General features: G+C 43.9%; 1 protein-coding gene across 3 annotated transcripts in view; it reads right to left on the bottom strand.

Moving 5' to 3' along the window:
* The window catches only part of kctd15b (potassium channel tetramerization domain containing 15b), a 28818-nt gene extending 14512 nt beyond the window's left edge, over positions 1 to 14306 (bottom strand). Inside the window, exons 1-3 of one of the 3 annotated variants that reach the window (XM_027020962.3) lie at positions 13427 to 14306; positions 10619 to 10794; positions 2671 to 2815 (exon numbers count right to left, since the gene is read on the bottom strand). In XM_027020962.3, the coding sequence (XP_026876763.1) occupies positions 2671 to 2815; positions 10619 to 10794; positions 13427 to 13435 (330 nt within the window). In that variant the 5' untranslated portion in view covers positions 13436 to 14306. The other 2 variants (XM_027020954.3, XM_081716196.1) reach the window with 2 other exon arrangements.
* Positions 14307 to 20299: the final 5993 nt, after the last annotated feature.

Below are 20299 nucleotides of genomic sequence, written 5' to 3'. Positions count from 1 at the left end.
CATTAGAGGTAAACACTCCACATATACACACACCTGCACCACACACACCACACCATACCACACACATACACACCTACGCTACACATATACACAAACATACACCACACACACACGCAAACCCACCCCCTCCCCGCACACACACACCATACAAACACCCCCCCCCACACACACACACACACTAGTGCTGTATAGAGGTGTGTGTGTGTGTGTGTGTGTATCCTAGCAGCACATAACTCTTTGACACTTTCACTCTCTCCATCCTTCACTCTTGCACAATCTTAATAAAAACAAATCCTCCATTTAATTCCTGTTCCACCAGGTTCCTCTTTCACATTAGTTTAGCATAGCGCTGAGTGCTTGAGCTCACCAACAAAGCCCCGGGCCATGCTGGGCACTGATGTCATGCCAGTGATAATGCACTTGAGCTCACCTGCCCTATTTGCATGTCCCCACCCACTTCAACAAAGCCCCGCCCCCACAGCTTGAATGGTACAGAGTGTGTACTAAGAGAGATGAGTTGCGGGGCCACTCCTATTCCCTCATGGGTATGGCTGCAAAACCGCATGGAAACCTGCTAACTTTCAGTTTCTGCCTTGGATATTCTGATTGTGAAGTATCGCCTTTTATAGCCATATGATAACAGCTTTCTTGTTTCCCAACTGCTCAAGCTTCAAGACACTTCTTGGATTTAAATCTGAAAGCGTATAATTGGGCGCAATATTGCGTTAATGTGTCCCTGACCAGTGGCGTGTGTCACATTACATGATATTCTCATGCTGGTATACTGCAATCGTTAAACTGGCCCAAGTGTATGAGTGCAGTCCAGTGTAGTTAACACACTGTAGCGCGCTAATCCCTGAGAGAGAGGTATAATCCCACAGACCGTCTCTGCTTGTTGGTGTGTTATTAGAACATGGGTTACATTATATCTCTGACATAAGCACTGGGAGCTCAGTGGTTAATGTACTGGACTAGTACTCAGAAGGTTGCCAGTTCAAGTCCCACCACTGCCTCTGTGGTGAGATGATGGATGAAACACATTTACAAAATACAGATTTGAAATAATGAGGACCATCATCAGACATGATAATGATGATGATGTTGTGTGAAAGTGTTCCAGGGCTGAACAGAGGGGAGAGGACATTGTTACATTCCAGAGACAACAAAGAAGTCCAGGCAGTTTGAAAATTTGTTTTTGAAGCCTGCCTGTGCGTGTCTGGATGGTTGGTTGTGGAACACCGGATCCAGGTATGTGAAGCCTCCCTGAGTTAATCAGAACTAACAAAGTTATTGTGGCCTATATACACACACACACACGTTTGTGGAGTGTGTGTGTGTGTGTGTGCATGTTTGATAGAGGTGAAGAGAAATGGGATGTCTACATAATTCATATCTTTTCTACATTTTGCACTGTTCCGTGTCTGAGTGTACGAGACCACAGCTGCATAGACCTGTGAGAAGACCTGCTACTGAGAGAGACAGACAAACAGAGAGACAGATGGACAAAAAGAGAAAGAGAGAGAGAGAGAGAGAGAGAGACCCTATACATGCTCAGGACCAGAAAATAACAGCAAACCCAATCAGAATCACCAAAATTACAAAACACAACTACATCACTTATTGGGAAACTCAGTTAAAATTACAGCATAAACTGGAATGTTATCTGGCCCTAAATCGACAGGACAACGTGGCAGATTACCTAAGCACGTTGTCTGATCCAACACTGAGGTCCACCCTGACCAAGTACAGACTCAGTGTCCAGCGCCTGGACACAGAGACCAGCAGACATAATCAGTCCTGGTCACCTACAGAGCAGAGACTGCCAGCATTGCCAGGACTAGAAGATGCTGCACTTTCTAAATGAATGTACAAAATTTTGACAGATTAGAACTACATATTAGCCACATATTCCCTGAGTTTAAAAATCTCCCTGATGAGGAGAAGCTGCTGTATGTTCTTGGTGAACATAAAGAGTTCAGCACCGTGGCAGCGCTGTACGTTCCATCCAAAGAACCAGAGATACAGAAAATTATATTATTATTATTATTATTATTATTATTGGTAATAGGTAATAGGAGTATTGCAGCTATATTATTATTGTTGTTCTTACTATTATTGTTAGCGGTTCTAGTATAGTTATCTTTTGTTAATTTCTTCATCAAAGCTTTGGCAATACAAATGTGAATATTTGTCATGCCAATACAGCACAATTGAGTTGAACTGAATTAACAGAGAGAGAGAGAGAGAGAGAGAGAGAGAGAGAGAGAGAGAGAGAGAGAGAGAGAGAGAGAGAGAGAGAGAGAGAGAGAGCACCAGAAGAGTTGGAGCTGAGAGTTGAGATCAAGACTACGGCGTGCAGTAGGATTTTACTTTAAGGATACACCACTTTCTCACCACTGATAATGAGAACTACATTTTTAGGTTTTACTCTTCTGTACTGAAGTGTGGTTTTGTCACTGTTCTTTTTTTAAACATCTCTGCTCAAGTCGGAGAATTTGAGCTTATTCAGAAAATGTGCTATTTCACAAAGCCACCTGAGAAAATACAATTTGCAATACTGATACAGCACCATTTCCGCTTGCACACGTGCACTCGCATAACGGCGCGGCCGCTCGTCCGCGTGAGTCTCCCCGGGGCTGCGCGCGAGGCGGTCGCGCTGTCGCTCCTTACCTTAAAGTCGTCGGGCAGGAGAAGTTTGCAGGTTCTCAGGAAGCTCAGAATATAGCGGAAGATCTCGCCGTCCCTGTCGATGAAGTAGTGCTGTTTCAGACTGTCCAGCACTATGGGCTCGGTCCCGTTAAAGAGACGGCTGATCCTGCAAATCAGAACGCGCGCACACCGTTACTGGAGTGAGGGCGTCCTCTTTCAAACGCGTGACACAGTCACCATTTGGGTTTTTCTTTTTTCTGTTACGAGCCATAGCCGTAATAACACTCCGGGTTGAAGGCGCGTTTCTGGAGCTAAGGATCCCATTTGAAGTAAAACCTCGCCTCTTAAAAACAAAATGCTGAGAGTAAAAACAATGTTGCGTTCTCTGGCGGGCAGATGCGCGCGGTTATGCCTGCGCTAATAAGATGCCAATTACACGAGTCACGCGTAAATACGCGAGCCAAAGAAAAGCGTCACTAGTGATTCGGAAAGGTCTCGCCGCGAGGCCATTCTGTTTCCAGCACTGATGTGACCGCCTAAAGCCCATGACCACTACTTTGTGCAAGAAATAATGTGCGCACACCCTCACACCCGTGTATAATGCTCTCTTTAACATGTTCAGAACAGTATTAGCTCCAGTGAGAATGAATGTGGTACCAATTCTAATTGTTTATTGATTGATTGACTGATTGAGAGCTGTTTCTGAACGTGGCTAACAGACGTTTGCTCTCTCTATATACTACCTCGTTCTTATGTAGCCCGTTTCGTACATGAAGCGGTTCTCGCTCTGTTACTCCGCAGCAGCAGAGGAAAGCGCTATTAATTATTGACAGACCGTGGGGTAATAAGGCACCTGTTGGCGAAGAGCAAGTCCAGGTTTGACCCTTTTCAAGTGGGATGAAAATGAAAACGAGAGGGGGTGCCAGCAGAGAGAGAGAGGGGGGGGGGGGGTGATGTTGGCTATAGGGCCTCATCATCCTCCCAGATGGAAATTGCGGTAATCTGTAAGCGTTCGTGGCCTGTGTCTTCATCTCGCCTTAAGACACCACGGGGCACCTTCTTCATCTCGCCATTCCTCTATGATGTCGCTCCTTTTCTTTCTCCCCATCCACTTTCTCTCCTTTCTTCTCCCCAAACTCCCATGTTATGTATCTGTGTTTTTATTGGACAGCTCACACAACTCTGTGCTTCATATGTACTGTACTCACAGGTAAGAGGCTTGAAACACTTATTGCACATCAGACAACAGCTTGCGCCAGCAAAACAAAACTTAAATAATTTGTTTACACACACACACACACACACACACACACACACACACACACACACTATATTGAGAATGTGAGATAAATTACAATGTTATATTTTAAATAAATTAAACAAATTACCAATTTAACGGGCTTTTCAGAATGATAAAGGTCGAATTTAGAAAAGGTTTCAAAATCGATTTAAAGATAAACAAACAGGCTGATGAAGACTAAATATATTTGAATTGTTCAGACGCTTTCTTGCTTATCATGAGGATTTTCAGTCTGTGCCACAGAACCCTGACAAACGCACAGTCCAGACCCAGCAACGCGGTCCTGGTCCCACTACACATCCTGTACATTCATTCAAGAGTTTTGCCTTATTAAATGTATCCATATATCCACAGCAATAACAGCTCAAACCTGAAGAGTGATGCATTAAAACAGAAAATACACAGAATTCCTTCTCCATGTCATATTTGAAAATGAAGAATTTTAAATCTCATTTTTTAAATCTAACAAACAAAGAAAAACAATATAATTTGTTTTATCGACATTGGACTTGCAGTCTAATGAATTATCTGTGCATTAAACAATACAACTAAATTTAAATAAAAGAAGACATCATTATTAGGACACTGTCAGATATCTCAAACACACAGCGTTCTGGTTAAGATTACTACTGTACATTCTTTAATATAAACTGCATATGAAGTAAACTTTGTGTCACCCCCAGACTCTCTGAACTCTTTCCAGCCAATGGAGGGCCTCGGTGTTATCGCCATGGCGATGTAATCTCTTCTTTAATCATAACCGAGGCTGCCAAGGTCAGCTGACCACACTCCACGACCTCAAAGCGTTTCAAGATGTGTTCTGGCTGTTCCCTCTGGAGAGCTTGTGGAAGCTGGTTACAGGGCCAAACAGAAGAGACAAACGAGGAGCGTGGAGACATCGGTAGGAGACGCCAAAGCTCGGAGTCGAAAGGAACTGAACTTCCATTCTGGCCTTTCTCTAAAGCCCTGGTGAGTGTAAGACGACTCCCACTACAAGGTGTATTTGTCCAATTCTGTCACTAAAGTCTAACAATGTAAGACTAGAGAATAGTGACCTATTTTCAAAGATGCTGTTCTCTCTGAGTCTTTCTCTCTCAATCACAATTTCTCTCTCTCTCTCTCTCTCTCTCTCTCTCTCTCTCTCTCCTCTCTAAATTACCAGGCTGAGAGGGCAATATTTTGAGTGCAAATAAAACCCCACCAAATGCAACATAAGGATTAAACATAGTCAAAGCAAACATCGGTTATCAAAACAACTGCTGCTCACAGAAGCTCCCCCCAACACACACACACACACGCACACACACACATATATACACACACACACACAGAGGGAGAGAGAGTGATAGAGTGAGAGTAACAGAGCGAGAGAGTGAAAGAGTGAGGGAGAGACAGCTCTGCAGTAACACCGAGACACTGGTGTACGTATTCGTCGAGAAGCTGTTCACACACACAGCAGCCTGACACAACCTGAGGGACAATCAGTGAGGACAATCAACTAATTATTATTCATTATTACTGATTATTATTTATTTAGAAATGGTATTGCCTCATGTAATCCAGTGGGGCAGTGGTAGCTCAGTGGTTAAAGTACTCAACTAGTAATCACAAGGTTGCCAGTTAAAGTCCCACCACTGCCAAGTTGCCACTGTGGGCCCCTGATCAAGACCCTTCAATTGCTCAAGCTGTAAGCTGCTTTGGATAAATGCGTCAGCCATTAGTTAAGCCTTTGCCTTTATTGATTGCTAATAATCCTGTAATCTTATTTCATCTTATGTTTATATCTGTGTGTCTCTTGTTAACGGCTTTGGCATCAGTGCATCTTATCAATAGTGTATCTTATCATATCTTATTTTATCAATAAAGCACCGCTGAACTGAGAACTACTGCTGCTACTTCTGCTGCCGATCTTCACTGTGTCCTCCCCTTAATACTTAACAGAGTTAGTCCTAGTCCTCCCCTTAATACTTAACAGAGTTAGTCCTAGTCTTCCGCTTAATACTTAACAGAGTTAGTCCTAGTCCTCCCCTTAATACTTAATAGTTAGTCCTAGTCCTCCCATTAATACTTAAGTTAGTCCTAGTCTTCCCCTTAATACTAAACAGTTAGTCCTAGTCCTCCCCTTAATACTTAACAGAGCAATACTTAACAGAGTTAGTCCTAGTCCTCCCCTTAATACGAGTTAGCCCTAGTCCTCCCCTTAATACTTAACAGAGCATTACTTAACAGTTAGTCCTAGTCCTTCCCTTAATACTTACATTAGTCCTAGTCCTCTCCTTAATACTCAGCAGTTAGTCCTAGTCCTCCCCTTAATACTTAACAGTTAGTCCTAGTCTTCCCCTTAATACTTAAGTTAGTCCTAGTCCTCCCCATAATACTTAACAGAGCATTACTTAACAGAGTTAGTCCTAGTATTGCCCTTAATACTTAACAGAGTTAGTCCTAGTCCTCCCCCTAATACTTACGTTAGTCCTAGTCCTCTCCTTAATACTTAACAGTTAGTCCTAGTCCTCCTCTTAATACTTAAGTTAGTCCTAGTCTTCCCCTTAATACTTAACAGTTAGTCCTAGTCCTCCCCTTAATACTTAACAGAGCATTACTTAAGAGTTAGTCCTAGTCTTGCCCTTAATACTTAACAGAGTTAGTCCTAGTCCTCCCCTTAATACTTAACAGAGTTAGTCTTAGTCCTCCCCTTAATACTTAGAGCATTACTTAACCGAGTTAGTCCTAGTCCTCCCCTTAATACCACTGCCTGTGCAAAGTCCTCTTTACCAGTGTATCCTGGGTAATGATGTAAGAGCTCAGGGACCCTGGCCTTCAGTCTGTTGGTGAGACACATTAAGAAAGAGTTTGATCTGAACTTATACATCACAATCTTACAGTGTCCTTTTTTCCAAGCTTCAGAAAGAGACAAATAAGTCTTTCACCAGTGATGTTAGTGTGTCTTTTTGTCTCTGTCAGTATAAGATGCATAGTCCTCCTCTCTCTTTGTATATGTAAACCTCACCCATACTTCTCTCTCTCAGCTCCTCTCCTCTCTTCTTTTTCTCACTCGCTGTCTCTCTCTCTCTCTCTCTTTCTCTGCCTGTCCCATGTTTTTTTTTTCGTTCTCTGGAAATCGATGCAAAATGCTTTATAAAAAACCAATACTCATCTCCCTGTGACGCCCGAGGTCTTCCTTTCTCATATGCTCTTGCGATTCTTCCAGCTAGAATTTCACCATACGCCCCCAGGCCAACTCTGTTTTTCATCTCCACTTTTTTAAAAAGCAATTAAAATGCTGCCTGTTTTTCTCTTCTTTCCCTTGCCTCTGTCTCCCTGCTTTTCTCTTTCCCTTTTACGTATTCCTTCTCTCTCTTTGTATGTGTCTGTGCATTTTCTCCTCTCTTTGTATCTCCCTAAATCTCTGGATCTCTCGCTTGGTCTCTCTCTCTCTCTCTCTCTCTCTCTCTCTCTCTCTATATATATATATATATATATATATATATGTGTGTGTGTGTGTGTGTGTGTGTGTGTGTGTCTCTGTCTCTCTCTATATGTGTGTGTGTGTGTGTGTGTGTGTGTGTGTGTGTGTGTGTGTGTGTGTAGGCTTGCCTGTGTGGGTATCTGTGCGGAGGATGGCGGGAAGAGCCGGCGAATCACTCCTCTCCACCTGTCAGGGCTCTAGCTCTGCTCCACCTGTCAGGGCTCTAGCTCTGCTCCACCTGTCAGAGCTCTAGCCCTGCTCCACCTGTCAGAGCTCTAGCCCTGCTCCACCTGTCAGGGCTCTAGCTCTGCTCCACCTGTCAGGGCTCTAGCTCTGCTCCACCTGTCAGAGCTCTAGCCCTGCTCCACCTGTCAGAGCTCTAGCCCTGCTCCACCTGTCAGGTCTCTAGCTCTGCTCTACTTGTCAGGGCTCTTCCTTGCTGCACCTGACAGGACTCTAGCCCTACTCCACCCACAAGACTCTAGCCCTGCTCCACCTGTCAGGGCTCTAGCTCTGCTCAGAGGTGAGCAGAGGGTCACAGGCTTCCAGCAGCTCTATACAGCAGCTGCTCTTCCACTATGCTACATTGCTGGTACAAACGGTGAGTTATACTGCCAATCACAGGCTCTTGGGAACAGACACGTCCATGGACTGTTCTACTGCAACTTGCATGCTGATCCTCGGTGGCGCTAGCAGACAACAGTGTCAGGTGTGTGAACGCCAAGCTGTCAGGGACGAGTCACACGGCTGCCCTTATGAAAACTGCAAAACACACTCCAATTTTTAATTCTGTGCTCTTTCCTATTTGTGCATCATAGTAGTAGGTTGGGTGGTGTGAACCGTGTCACCCTCAAAGTTGAAATGAAACCTCCACTGTTGTGGATATTAATTTTTTAGAGTAAATGAAAACTGCACAACAAATATACTCTCATATTTATATTGCTTTTCAATCACAATGAAAAGTGAATTATTTGAATAATATTTGGATGTAATCTTCACCCACAAGGAGTTTGTTTTTGAGAAGCCAAATCCTACTACAGCACTCCTGATAGGAAGGATATGGACTGAAGTTAAAACACATTAAATTCAGCTTTGGTTTTCTGCAAAGATTTTCAATCCCCTTGTATTTTTGTTTGTTTGTTTGGTTTTATCTCGCCCCAGGCTGTGGGGGGATGCTGATGAGACTTCAGTACCTCAAGTGTACCGAACAGGACACACACACTGAACCTCAACGCACCTGAATGCACCTACAGCATTAAGCTATTCTATAGGTTATATGGTTTTATATCATCACTGAACTTTTAACAAATGAGCAATAATTTTTACAAAACTGTTCAGAAAATCCTCAGTATGAATCTCAGTGCTAAGCCACATTTTGTCACTGTCTGTCACACTCTTAGAAGTCCAGTGTCAAAGCCAGAAACACATTTATCTATTTTTTAATCTATCTTTTTATCCATCAGATCCTCTATCACAACCTACCAATAGCGATCTTTGGAACGGGGCCTGCATCGCGTGGCGTGAGGCGTACCCTACACTTGCGTGGCGTGAGAGAGTGTCTGAATCCCTGCGTGCAGAACCCTCCCTACATGTTCATTAGTACTGATACTCTCCAGGTTTCCCCATCTTTCCTGTGTAACCGATCTTTGTCAGGAGTGGGTGCTGCCGTCAGCCCCACCACGCCCCCGGCCTCCATCAATGTTTCATAACCCCTGTCTCTTTGCCCCGGCCGGCCAGGAGCGAGACGAATGCTGCCCCATTACTTACTGCACTAAGTTTCTCTTGCTGCTCTGCATTATTAAGAGATCAATCTATTAAAAGACATCGTCAACTTAAAAGTCCTTTAACCTCCTTCTCAGCTGTCGCCCCTTGCTCGTTTCCTTTAACCGTTTGTGGGCCGGAGTGTGACAGTGGCAGCAGCCAATGAGGGTTGGTTTTAGGGTTGCGTTACAGGCAGTGGGCTCCATGACTGGTGGCTCAAGGTGGCAGTGCCCAAGTGTGCCTTGAAGCTTAGGGCAAGGGGTGGCCCTGGCAGGCCCTGGCATTGGGAGGGACACTACCTCCCATGTTTGCCATGCACACGGATGCATTAATGAAGTGAACCAATCAATCAATCAATCAATCATTCACCACCTTGCTGGCTCATGCAAAGCATTTAGTCTTGCTCTGAAATATACTACAAACTCCGTGATGAGGAAGTACTGATGCAGTTAACTCAAATAGTATTGTACTGATGCAACTCAAATAAACAATTATTTGGAGGTATTTGTGGTCATTACAGTGCTGCTGTTTTACTCTTTTGCTAATTCAGAAGTTGATGGCACAGTATTTCAGTTCTGACATTACAGTTAATCAGAGACTTCAACTTAAAAGTAATAACATAACTGATGGTACTGCTTCAGATACACACTTCAAACCTAATCATACATAGAAACAGGTTTTTAAGTTATGATCTGTAACTATTGGTGTGAATAAAGACTGGGACTATACCCTGCGACTGGAAAATCATCATCTCATAAGAAAAAGAATAAATGAAAATTAAACAGAAGCAAAACAATCATCTGGTATAACTGAAGACTAGTCATTGAGTTTTCTAGAACATCTCTCTTAAGGTTGTAAAAACCTCATGAGATTTTCTGAAATAATTGATGCTTTTAAGTTCTCTTTGTCTCTTTCAGATCTTAGTTCTGCACCAAAGGTTTTCATAATTTACACGGTCTTTGATATAGATTATAGATAACAGTATGATGACAGGCTGCGAATGCATATTAACACATATTAACTGTGACAGGCAGTCTACCAACGCTGTTTAGACTGAGTAATTCATATTTAAATGTTTATACGGCATTTATATATATAACTTAAATTAATAGATTACCTTTTTTTATCATTATTATATATTGTCATTTCAGCTTTGATATAAAAATATTCTCATATCAATATTTTAATACAGTGCAAAAAGCATGCTTGAAAACTAACGTCAATTGGAGAACTTTTATTTTGAAATGTAACAATTTGTCAAAAGCTTTGGGAAAAAAAAACACTTAATTGAACAAATATACTAAAATGAATAAGATGTAAAAGTAGAAAACAGATGAATAAAAAAAGCCGGGTAATTGTTGCAATGCAGAGTAAATTGTCTTGGCACTAATTAGCATCGCCCACTTGCCACGCGTGACGAGGTGGACAGACCGGCGTCTTACCTCGAGTCTGGGTATTTGGTGAGGGTAGCCAAGCTGCTCGTGTACATGTGTCCACCCACGTCGATGTGGACAGGGGCGTTCGCTTTGGTGAGCTGAGCCGGGAGGGGGATGCCTTGCGCGGCCAGTGGAGAAACCGGAGACCGGGTCAGAGACAAGCGTGACATGCTTCTACCTTCCTGGAAGCAGACAAATGGAAAAGCCATAGGAGAACTCGACGGCGACGCAACTTCAGGGTGCGTTAGGAGCTCCCACCTTTTTAGCGTCTGCCGCGTGGCGGTCCTCGCTCTTATCAGCTCGCTTCTTCATCTTCCCCATCGCATATTTAGCTTACAAATCATTGCCACAGCTCTAATTAAGTATGTTTGCATCTTTTCGCCGACTGAGCCCGAGGGCAGAATGGAAACATGTTTATTAGCGATGCAGAGACACGGACGCTAGGTGTTCGCCTCTGGGGAGACAGAGCCTGCACGTTTCTAATTAAAGGTCGTGCTATGTGTGAGATGCGATATGTTCAGACACCGTGCAACCAATCTGAGAATTTTTGGCGCGGGCTCATTGCGCGTGTATACGGGCACATGCTCCACGACTACTTTTCCACAGTTTCCGCCAGTGGCTAAGATGTGAAGGTGAAGTTACAGTGGGTTGTGCTGGAAGACTACGTTTTCTCGAGCTTGCTAGTTCGTAAATCTCGACTCTCCCACGGAGGCCAAATCAATGTGAAGGGATTGGCTGGACACGTGCCAGATGCCCCCTGCGCGGGTTTCAAGTAGCTCTGCGTTTAAGTCCGTTCCCCGGCTTCCCTACGGACTGACAGAAAAACACCTCGCCTCCACTTTCCTCCCACGGCCACGCAAAAAAAAAAGAGGGGAGGGGGGTCCCATTTGTTTTCGCGATATAGTCATAACGGTGAACTGTAATACAGCACTTTCCACGTGCATGCCTGTGTTTGCTTTTCGGGAAGCTTCTGGACAGAGATCGATTAATGATTCGAGAAACGGAGATCATATAACTGACCGATATTGTGTTTCTGAACAGTGCTCATAACTGACTGCTTGCTACGTACATACCGTGTATGTTGTGAGCGTTTAATTATCTGGGCTCCGGAGCTATGCAAACGCAGACATGGTAAAGCGTACGGGGGCCAAAGTTCTGCGTCCCTGCGGTTCAGCACAATGAAACTATGATCTTAGTCACGAGGGACCAGCTCCACTGTGAGTAGTAAACTGAAGAGGATTTCAACGACAAGTTCTTCCATGCAACGACTGTTTTTTTTTTTTTTACCATAAAAGGTAAACACGAGGCAGTTGTTAGGACTCCGCTCAGTTTTTGCGCTCCAGGCTATGCGCTTTAGGCTGGCGCGCTGAAAAAAAACCTGCAGCATGTTCCAGGGTGTTGCCTGTCTGCTCTGCGCGCGAAGCCTTGAGGAATTATGCTCATTTAATACACAGGCTGGATGATGCATATCAGATCCCAGTGAAAGGAGCACTTCAAAAAGGACTTAAGACGTTCCTGGCGTATGAAGCCATCCCACCTCTGCATATAGCCAAAGGGTATTGGGGAATATTCTCTCTCTCTCTCTCTCTCTCTCTCTCTCTCTCTCTCTCTCCCTCTCTCCCTCTCCCCATTGGGAGGAGTCTATATGCGCAGAGATGCGCTACAAAAGCTAGTTTACATAAAGTTAAGGGACAAAACATCAAACGTACACCAAACAAACTGCAACTTTTACGACTCCCAGATTAGCCCACATCCTCCCAGAAAAGAATATCTAAACCCAGTAATGTAATTTAAGACGATTTTTAGGATAGCATCTTTCGATACACATCACTTAATATATATTACCGACGATCTTCAAGATATCTAGCACTTGCCGGCTATGATTTGGGATTTGATAGAGGCTTTTCTAAAACTTACAATCGACGCATGACATAAGGTAACCTAGGACAGGCACGCTCCACTGACAGGTCCCCACGAGCCTAGTCCGCGAGTCCAGCCTGCGCCAGTGAAACTCGCAATAACGGCTCAAAAACATCTTTCAGACCTGCATTCGAAACGGCAAATATGAGGATTTATTTTGCTCACCAACGCAGCAAATATTTCTGTACTTTTGCCTAACTGCGCACAGTTCGGCGCTGGTGCCCGACGGGTAGCCTAAATTCAGAAGGATTTACAATATGGCGTCTTGGTCACTGATATACGGCTAAATATACGACCAAGACACATATCATGATCGACCGTTTAAATGTGGTAATCGTTTAAGAATTGAATCGATTAGCCTGTGAAAACTCAGAATATCGCAAGGGAATCGATGCGTTATTAAAAGCATCACTTTGCACACTGTCGCTTTAGACGTAAGCCACACCGAGCCTGGGCGCGCAACATCATGTCGCTTCTGTGTATCGTAGAAAAGATAATCGATTATGGAACTAATGAATATTCCCTGCGATGCGTTGAAATGAAAACGAATCATACCGTCTCGAACATTGTAGGTTAGGAGTCCAAAAAGCAATCCCAGACAGGTTCAGTCGGTGTCTTCAGTCGATGTGCCTTTCAAACGCTCCAAGTTTCTATAAACTAGTGCGATTCAGTGGGCTTGTCGCGCGTACCAGCGAGTCGAGCCGATCTGGCCGATTCTTGCTGTCAAGAGCAGAAATATCCTCAAACTGCATTAAAACATGTGCATCTCCGGCTGATGGATTGATTGAAAAGGGTCACTGTGGCTTTAAAGATCTATAAGCTAGTGTTGTCTCGACTCGTTCAGACCGAGCACTTTCCACTAACGCGGCGCGGGAAGCACGCGACCCTTCTTACCTTGAACATTGAAGAGATCTCTTCTTTCCCCCTTCCTATCTTATTTCTTAATACTTTATTTTTCGGTCGTCCCGCTCCTGTAGCGTTTTTCAGACAGTTGACCGTATTTTTTATTTAATTTAATTTTTTTGGCAAAAAAAAAAAAAGAAAGAAAAAAAGAAAGAAACTGCCGGGTCGCTTATGAGAAGAAGAAAGCCAATAATCCGTCTCTAAATAACAGAGCAGAGCTAAAAAAGAATTCTTGCTCCAGGCTGCCTAGACGCCTCTGGGGCAAGGATTAGGCTACAATTAGCTCAACCCCACTCTCGCCCGAGCGCAGGCTCATTTTTTAAGATGAAAACGTGATATTCCCCCTCCTCGCCGAAAGATTATTCTGAATCATTAGTGTTCTGTTTTTTTTCTTTCGTATTTTTCGCCAAAGTATGAATAGCTGGGCGCCCGTAACGGTTTAAAGTTCTGCTTTACAGGGACTAAAGATTTAATGCCGTACGGCATCAGGCAAGTGGCGCGTCGTTTAACGGAGTTAGACTTGAAAAAGCAGATTTTAATCATTGTCATTTCGTCTGATGTAATATTTCCCCAGGCGTTTTTAGCAAGGCATACATTTTCATTCCCTAAATAAGTAAATCAGGGCGCGCTTGCCTTTCCCTCCCCACTTCCACGCGCTAATACAGAGACCGCAGAACTTGATAAAGTGGCTATAAAAGAAAAAACAAGGATATGTAGATATATCCTTGAATAGTGTTCATGCGGCGATTTTCCCTGTTCTCTCTTCCCGTTTCCTAATGTCTCGCACTGCAACGCCAAATTTCCTGTAGACCATTAAAACCAAATGACGTCTATCGACATGCATTCTGCTATTGCAAAAAGCGCCCTCACAACCCGCCTGAGGCGAAACGCGCCATTTCAATTATAGCACGCGGCTAGATGGAGATGTCTGCAAACAGGCAAGCATTCTGCAAGCTCCGTGAGAAGCGTTTTTACCCCCAAAGATAGAAAATGTTTCAAATTAAAACACATTCTACCACAAAATATTAATTCCACTGCAACAGGGGGGAAGAAGCACACATAGGAATGAAGACATTTGTCTGTGTCTGCGCCAAACTGAGTAGCGTTTGTTCATACAGGTACTAGCATTTGGGTAGCTTATTATTTATTTATTTGGATGTTTGTTTATTTGCGTGTAAATAACCGTGAATAATTGATGTAGCATTGAGACCCGCAATTACTGTATCTCACATGCAGTCTGTCGCGTTCTCGCGCTGTGCTTCTTGGCGTCTGGCGCCAACCAGTGTGAGAGATGTGGAACAGTCCGGGAAAAAATCCAAATCCCAATTGAGGAAGGTAAAAAACGATGTACAATCAACGCAAAACGAAATTTATTCTGAGTTTAGAATCACACACACACACAAACAAACCTGAGGAGGAAAAAAAACTCGACTTTTGGCGACGGTATGGCTTGAACGCACAGGAAAACGACGCATTGAAAGAACGCATGAAAGAAGTGTGTAGCTTCACGCTTCGCACCTGACGGGCTGGAGAAGAAACGAACATGGCCAATTGATGCCCCGCCAACACCGCGTGCGCTTCAGGATTGCACGTGTTGTCACGCTTTCTCCCCAGCACGGCAAAGCTGAATTCACCCGCCGGGCTCAAATTTGTTGTCTTCAGGAGTACAAACCGAAGGCGAAAGCCGCATGTTCTGTTCTTCATTAGAGCAACAACCCCGGAGTTAGTTCAATTACACCAGTATGCGGAAGATGTTGTAAATTTAAAGATTTAAATAGCTTACAAAGTAGCCGCGGGCCCCATCAGTTAATTTCCGTAATTTATGGATTTTAGCGGCGTGTCTGTAGTGAGGAGCAGAGGAAGATCTAGGTCAGGCCAGAGATCCGCCGGTGCCTGCCGCGCGCACGAGTATTGACCGCTTTCTTGCGCGCGCAGGTAACACTCTGCAGCACCAAAGAGATTTTTTTAAAAAAAAAGGGGGGGGGGGGGGGGGTAGGGAGAGAGAGAGAGAGAGACTTTAAAACGTGTAAAGCTCGAGGTGCATCTCGAGGTAGGAGGCTACCTGGAATTACACGTATTGATGATAAAGGTTTGTTTCATGATATATGCCGCAAAACGCATGCTTTAGGAAATCCTGCTGTTTAAGTGTACGCGGGACCACTGTGACATGGTTTTACTCAGCAAAAACAAAAGCTCAGCCGACTTGCTTTTTCTTCAATATTTGAACTCCTGTTAAGATCCTGCAAAGGTTCAAAGTAGGCTAACTTCATTGGAAGCGAGGCTTACTTGTGATTGGTCCCCAGGGCATGTAAACATTCATTATTCCGCAAACTGTTTATTCCAACAACAACGTTATAAATTGAAGTGGTTAGCAGCTTTAAAGGCGACGTGGTCGCGAGGCCCACTGGTTAAAGTCACGAGGTGAGAAGGTGAGGTAGCCCGGCAAACGTGCGTCTTGATGATGCAACCTGCTCTCCGCGTCGTGCAGTCTAACAAAGCACATCTGAGAACAACGACCAGGAAATAAGCGAATCTGTTCAAATTTGCACGAACGCTACTGAAATAATGCGCATTTAAATGAATTTAAAAGTAGTCAATTGCTCGTTAAGAAGGAACGAGGCAGCGGGGTTTAAGAACTATCTAAACTGCCCTCTTCTTTTCCCAGCAGCCTTTTACAGGGAGGTAAAATATGGTGATATCTTCTAAGTAGGCTTGGCTAACAATTTAGCTTAATTGCAACGGCACAATTGCCTACTTGAGAATTGTGCATTTATTTTGGCTTGTAGGCCTGTGCCTAATACGTTTTTGGTAGCTGTGAGCTCTCTATATATCCCGGCCACGTGATACCCGTTTTACTCTCTTACAGCGCTGTTCATGCGGGTCTCGTGCTGTCCGATTGAGTTCATGCCACCCGTTTGTAAACTACAGCAGCACACTTCAAACCGCGCGGTGGACGCTAGGGGGCGCCAAAAGGCCAGAGGAGCGCACGGAGATGTGGCTAGTGGTACGAATTATGCGAAAAAGACCTGCTTCACATTACTACCACTGTAGTGCGTTATAAATAAATAAACAGGATAAATAATCCCTGAAATGTAGCATTGGCACGTGCATTATATATATATATATATATATATATATATATATATATATATATATATATATATATATAAAAAATAAATATATATATATATATATATATATATAAAATAAATATATATATATATATATATATATATATATATATATATATATATATATATATATATATATATATATATATATACATGACCTCGTGAGAATAGTACCTGTAAGGTTCCCACTCAAGTGTCGTGTCAGAGCTCAGTAAATTTGCTAGGTTTCATTTTCACCTATTATTTTCACCTACAATGTCTGAAATCACAGATCGTCTAACGCGTTTTACACCTTTGCTATGCATTTATAAACTGTTATAATGTGAGTTATATTTGTAAAACGAAATACTCGAGATCCCTAGAACTCATGTATTACGGCGCAGCAGTCTCAGACAGCAGCCGCTTTGTCAAGCGCAGTTCTGTGTTGGCGGTGAGAGCGAGCGTGATGACATTTAGATTTTCCATTTTTCACCCTGCAAAGTGAAAGGCTAGAGTTTTGTTCCAGCTGTTAAACGGCGACTTTAATTAAGGCTTATAGGCGCGCGCGCGCGCGCGCGCGCGCACACACACACACACACACACACACACACACACACACACTCACTCAGAGAGAGAGAGAGAGAGCGAGAGAGAGAGAGAGAGAGAGAGAGAGAGAGAGAGAGAGAGAGAGAAGCTGTTTAAATACTTTAAATCTCATTTGTTCAGTTACTCCTTGATTTATCTTAAGATCACATCTCCAGCACCCTCTAAAATGACGGAGATGGTGTCCTGTGTATTAAATGTAGCAGGGACGGGGTCCTGTGTTTTAAATGTGACAGACGGAGTCCTGTGTTTTAAGTACAGCCAGCCATGGTCCCTCTATTTTGCCCTGGGTGGATGCCGTTATTCCTGAAAGACTACAGGAGTCATAGATCAGGACTCCACGGGGAGCTTAAAGCTTTAAATATGATCGTGACTTCAGACTTTTATTAAAGCCACTTTGTGCGCTGTTACAATGACGTGAAAATAACGGTGACTTCAAAGTGAAATGTTACAGCCATCTTTCAGTCTTTTAAAGCCTAACCACAATGGCTCGCAAATCGTTACTAAAGTAGCCACCATTGCTGTAGCAAACGTACTGGCGTAAACGCGCTTTGAGTCCGCTCTGATGCCACCTAGTGGGCATTTAGAAAGTTGCAGATGTTGCCCCACCTGTTTGCAAGCGATCACATACAGTACGAGTAATGAGGACGGCGGGCCGTGTCCTGTCCGTCCTGCACTTGAGGCCTTGCTTCATTGTGACGTTTTCTGCGATTCCAAAAGGACATGACTGGCGGTTTGTCACGAGACAGCGTCTACCCGTATTTTCCACAGAAAAACGACAAACCAACTTGTCTATTCTCTGCGTGTTTATTGCACCAGTTTTATTGTAACAGTATTTTATTTATATGGTATGTAGTGTAAATTAACGGATATTGTTAAGATAAATTGTAATTTGTTGGGATTCCTAAGACTTTTGCACATTGGCATTATTGTGTTTTCTGGTTGAATCGTTTTTTATCCGTGTCAATGACGTCCGTGTCTCAGTCATACACTAAGTAAAAACACTCAGTCAAAAGCTCTCCTTGTTGCTAATTAATGTTTATATATAAAACCTGTTAGTGTCCGAATCTTGGTATACCTGCGCGCTCCCCACCAGGCAGAAAAGGGAAGTTTACAGAGTGGGCGGAGTAATGTTTTGCCACGCCCCTTCAACATCCTGACTGTGAGGCATTTTTCTGTGCGGTTTTTTACTCTTACTAGTCCTTTACTGCCCTCATGTGGTGCCCAACTAAACTCATGATGCATACACTAATCTGTATGCTTGTACCTCAGATCATAGTTTCATGGTGTTTATTACTGACGTGAGACTGTGTTTTCATCGAACGGTTGGGCATCAGTGGTGTTGGAGATGTTTAAGGGTCCTGATAGTTAATCCAGATCCTTAAATCTAATCCGGTCCGGGTATTTGTAATAATTGTAATTGTGTAGTTAGTTAAACTGACCGCTAGGCAAAGGCATGGTAGAGTCTGTAGGAAGCTGCCCTCTGGGAACAAGGAGTAATTGGGCATCATGTCTGTAGATCGTGATGAGGTCTGCCTGGGGGGCTTTCTGCGCTCGCAATGCCTTGGCCTTGCAGGCTCATTCAAGCAGCTGCAGGGCCTGAGGCTGTGTGGTGTGTGTGTGTGAATGAAAAAGATATGAGAGAGGGCGAGAGAGTGCATGCGTGTGCCCCTATCAATACTGCTCGGGGCTACTAGACTGTGTCTTTGTCTATATCGTCCTCACTCTCTAACTGGCTGATAGGTTGTTGGGTTTCCAGCTGATGACATTTTCTGGTCATATCGTGATGGAGTAAAGGCAGAGTGTGAAGGGCCTAAGCTGTATTCCCAGCGGAAGAAGCCACAGGAATGTCACTGCTTCGATTTCGCCTTTTTTTGCTGATTATATATATATATATATATATATATATATATATATATATATATATATATATATATATATATATATATATATACACACACACTTTATATCGAATTATTCTCATATCTCAAACCAGAGAAACTTCGCTTCATGTAGCGTAGTCTGATATATTACCTTATCGCTCCTCATCTCCTGTTGCATACAATAGAGATCTCTGAAAATCTGGCTCACGAGAGCACAGCACACGTGCGGTTTTAGTGTGACAAATGACAGGATAGTGACGGAGAGCGCTACCAGTCAGCACACGACATGCTGGGGGAGCTGGATCCTCCTTCTGAATGTTTAAAACTGCACGTTTGATGGTTTCCTGCCTCGAAACAAGTGAGACGCAAAGCCATAATTAGCTGCGGTTCGTCATTCTAGTCCATGTTTGCGTTTTCCCTTTGCCGCTGAAACGCATGAGCTTGCCTATCCTGTGTGCCAGGACCCAAGATCTGCTGCACGAGTGTGAGTTTATTCACGACGCCAGCTGACGGGTGCGTGTCCACAGCCTGCGGGAAGGCAGCTGGGGCAGCTCCGCCCACATGCGACGCGGTCATTTTTAGCCACACCCTCTCGTCCAGAGAGGCGTCTGCAGAGGTTCATCCTGAGCACGCAGGGACCAACTCTAGTTGTACGGGAGATGTCATCTGAAAGTGTCTGCTGTTCGACTGATATTCCGGAATCATTTGCTATCATTGGTTGGTTTCGCTGGCCTTCTTGTTACTGGCGATGCGTGTTTGATGTTCAGGTTTGTGAAAAAGATTCAAGGCTTATCAGTCAACTGTTCCTTCAGACTAGTTGACTGAGGCTGAACTGAAACTGAAGGATCTCTGTTGCCCAGGACTGTCTGACACCTGCTTCCTAAGGTTAGCGTGACGGGGAGCTGCTGAGGCAAGCTGCTATGTTTGTGAATCTGTTCAGAATTAGATCAATATTGTTCATCCTCTACTGGAGGTTGGGGTGTGTCTGTGTGATGGTCTACGCCTGCCGACATGTTCTCTGTCTGTCTCTTGGGCACAGAGCCGTTGTCTGCCAACAGGTTGTTCTTTAGAGGCCATTATGTCTGCTGAGTTCATATTGTGTGGCACCTTACACTCTGTCTCACTACCTTTCTCCATCCGTCTCTCTTTATCACTCTCTTTGTCTCTCTATCTCTGCCTCTCTCGCTTCTCTTTTCTTTCTTCCCCTCTGCTCTCCCTACCTCCATCTGCCCCGCCCACACACCCTGGGGCACTTTCACCGACGTCTC

Source organism: Electrophorus electricus, chromosome 6, assembly GCF_041902795.1.
Source record: "Electrophorus electricus isolate QZ-2024a chromosome 6, ASM4190279v1, whole genome shotgun sequence".
In the NCBI taxonomy this organism is placed as follows: Eukaryota; Metazoa; Chordata; class Actinopteri; order Gymnotiformes; family Gymnotidae; genus Electrophorus; species Electrophorus electricus.
The sequence above is the reverse complement of the archived record's forward strand: the minus strand, read 5'-3'. Positions and strand labels throughout refer to the sequence as shown.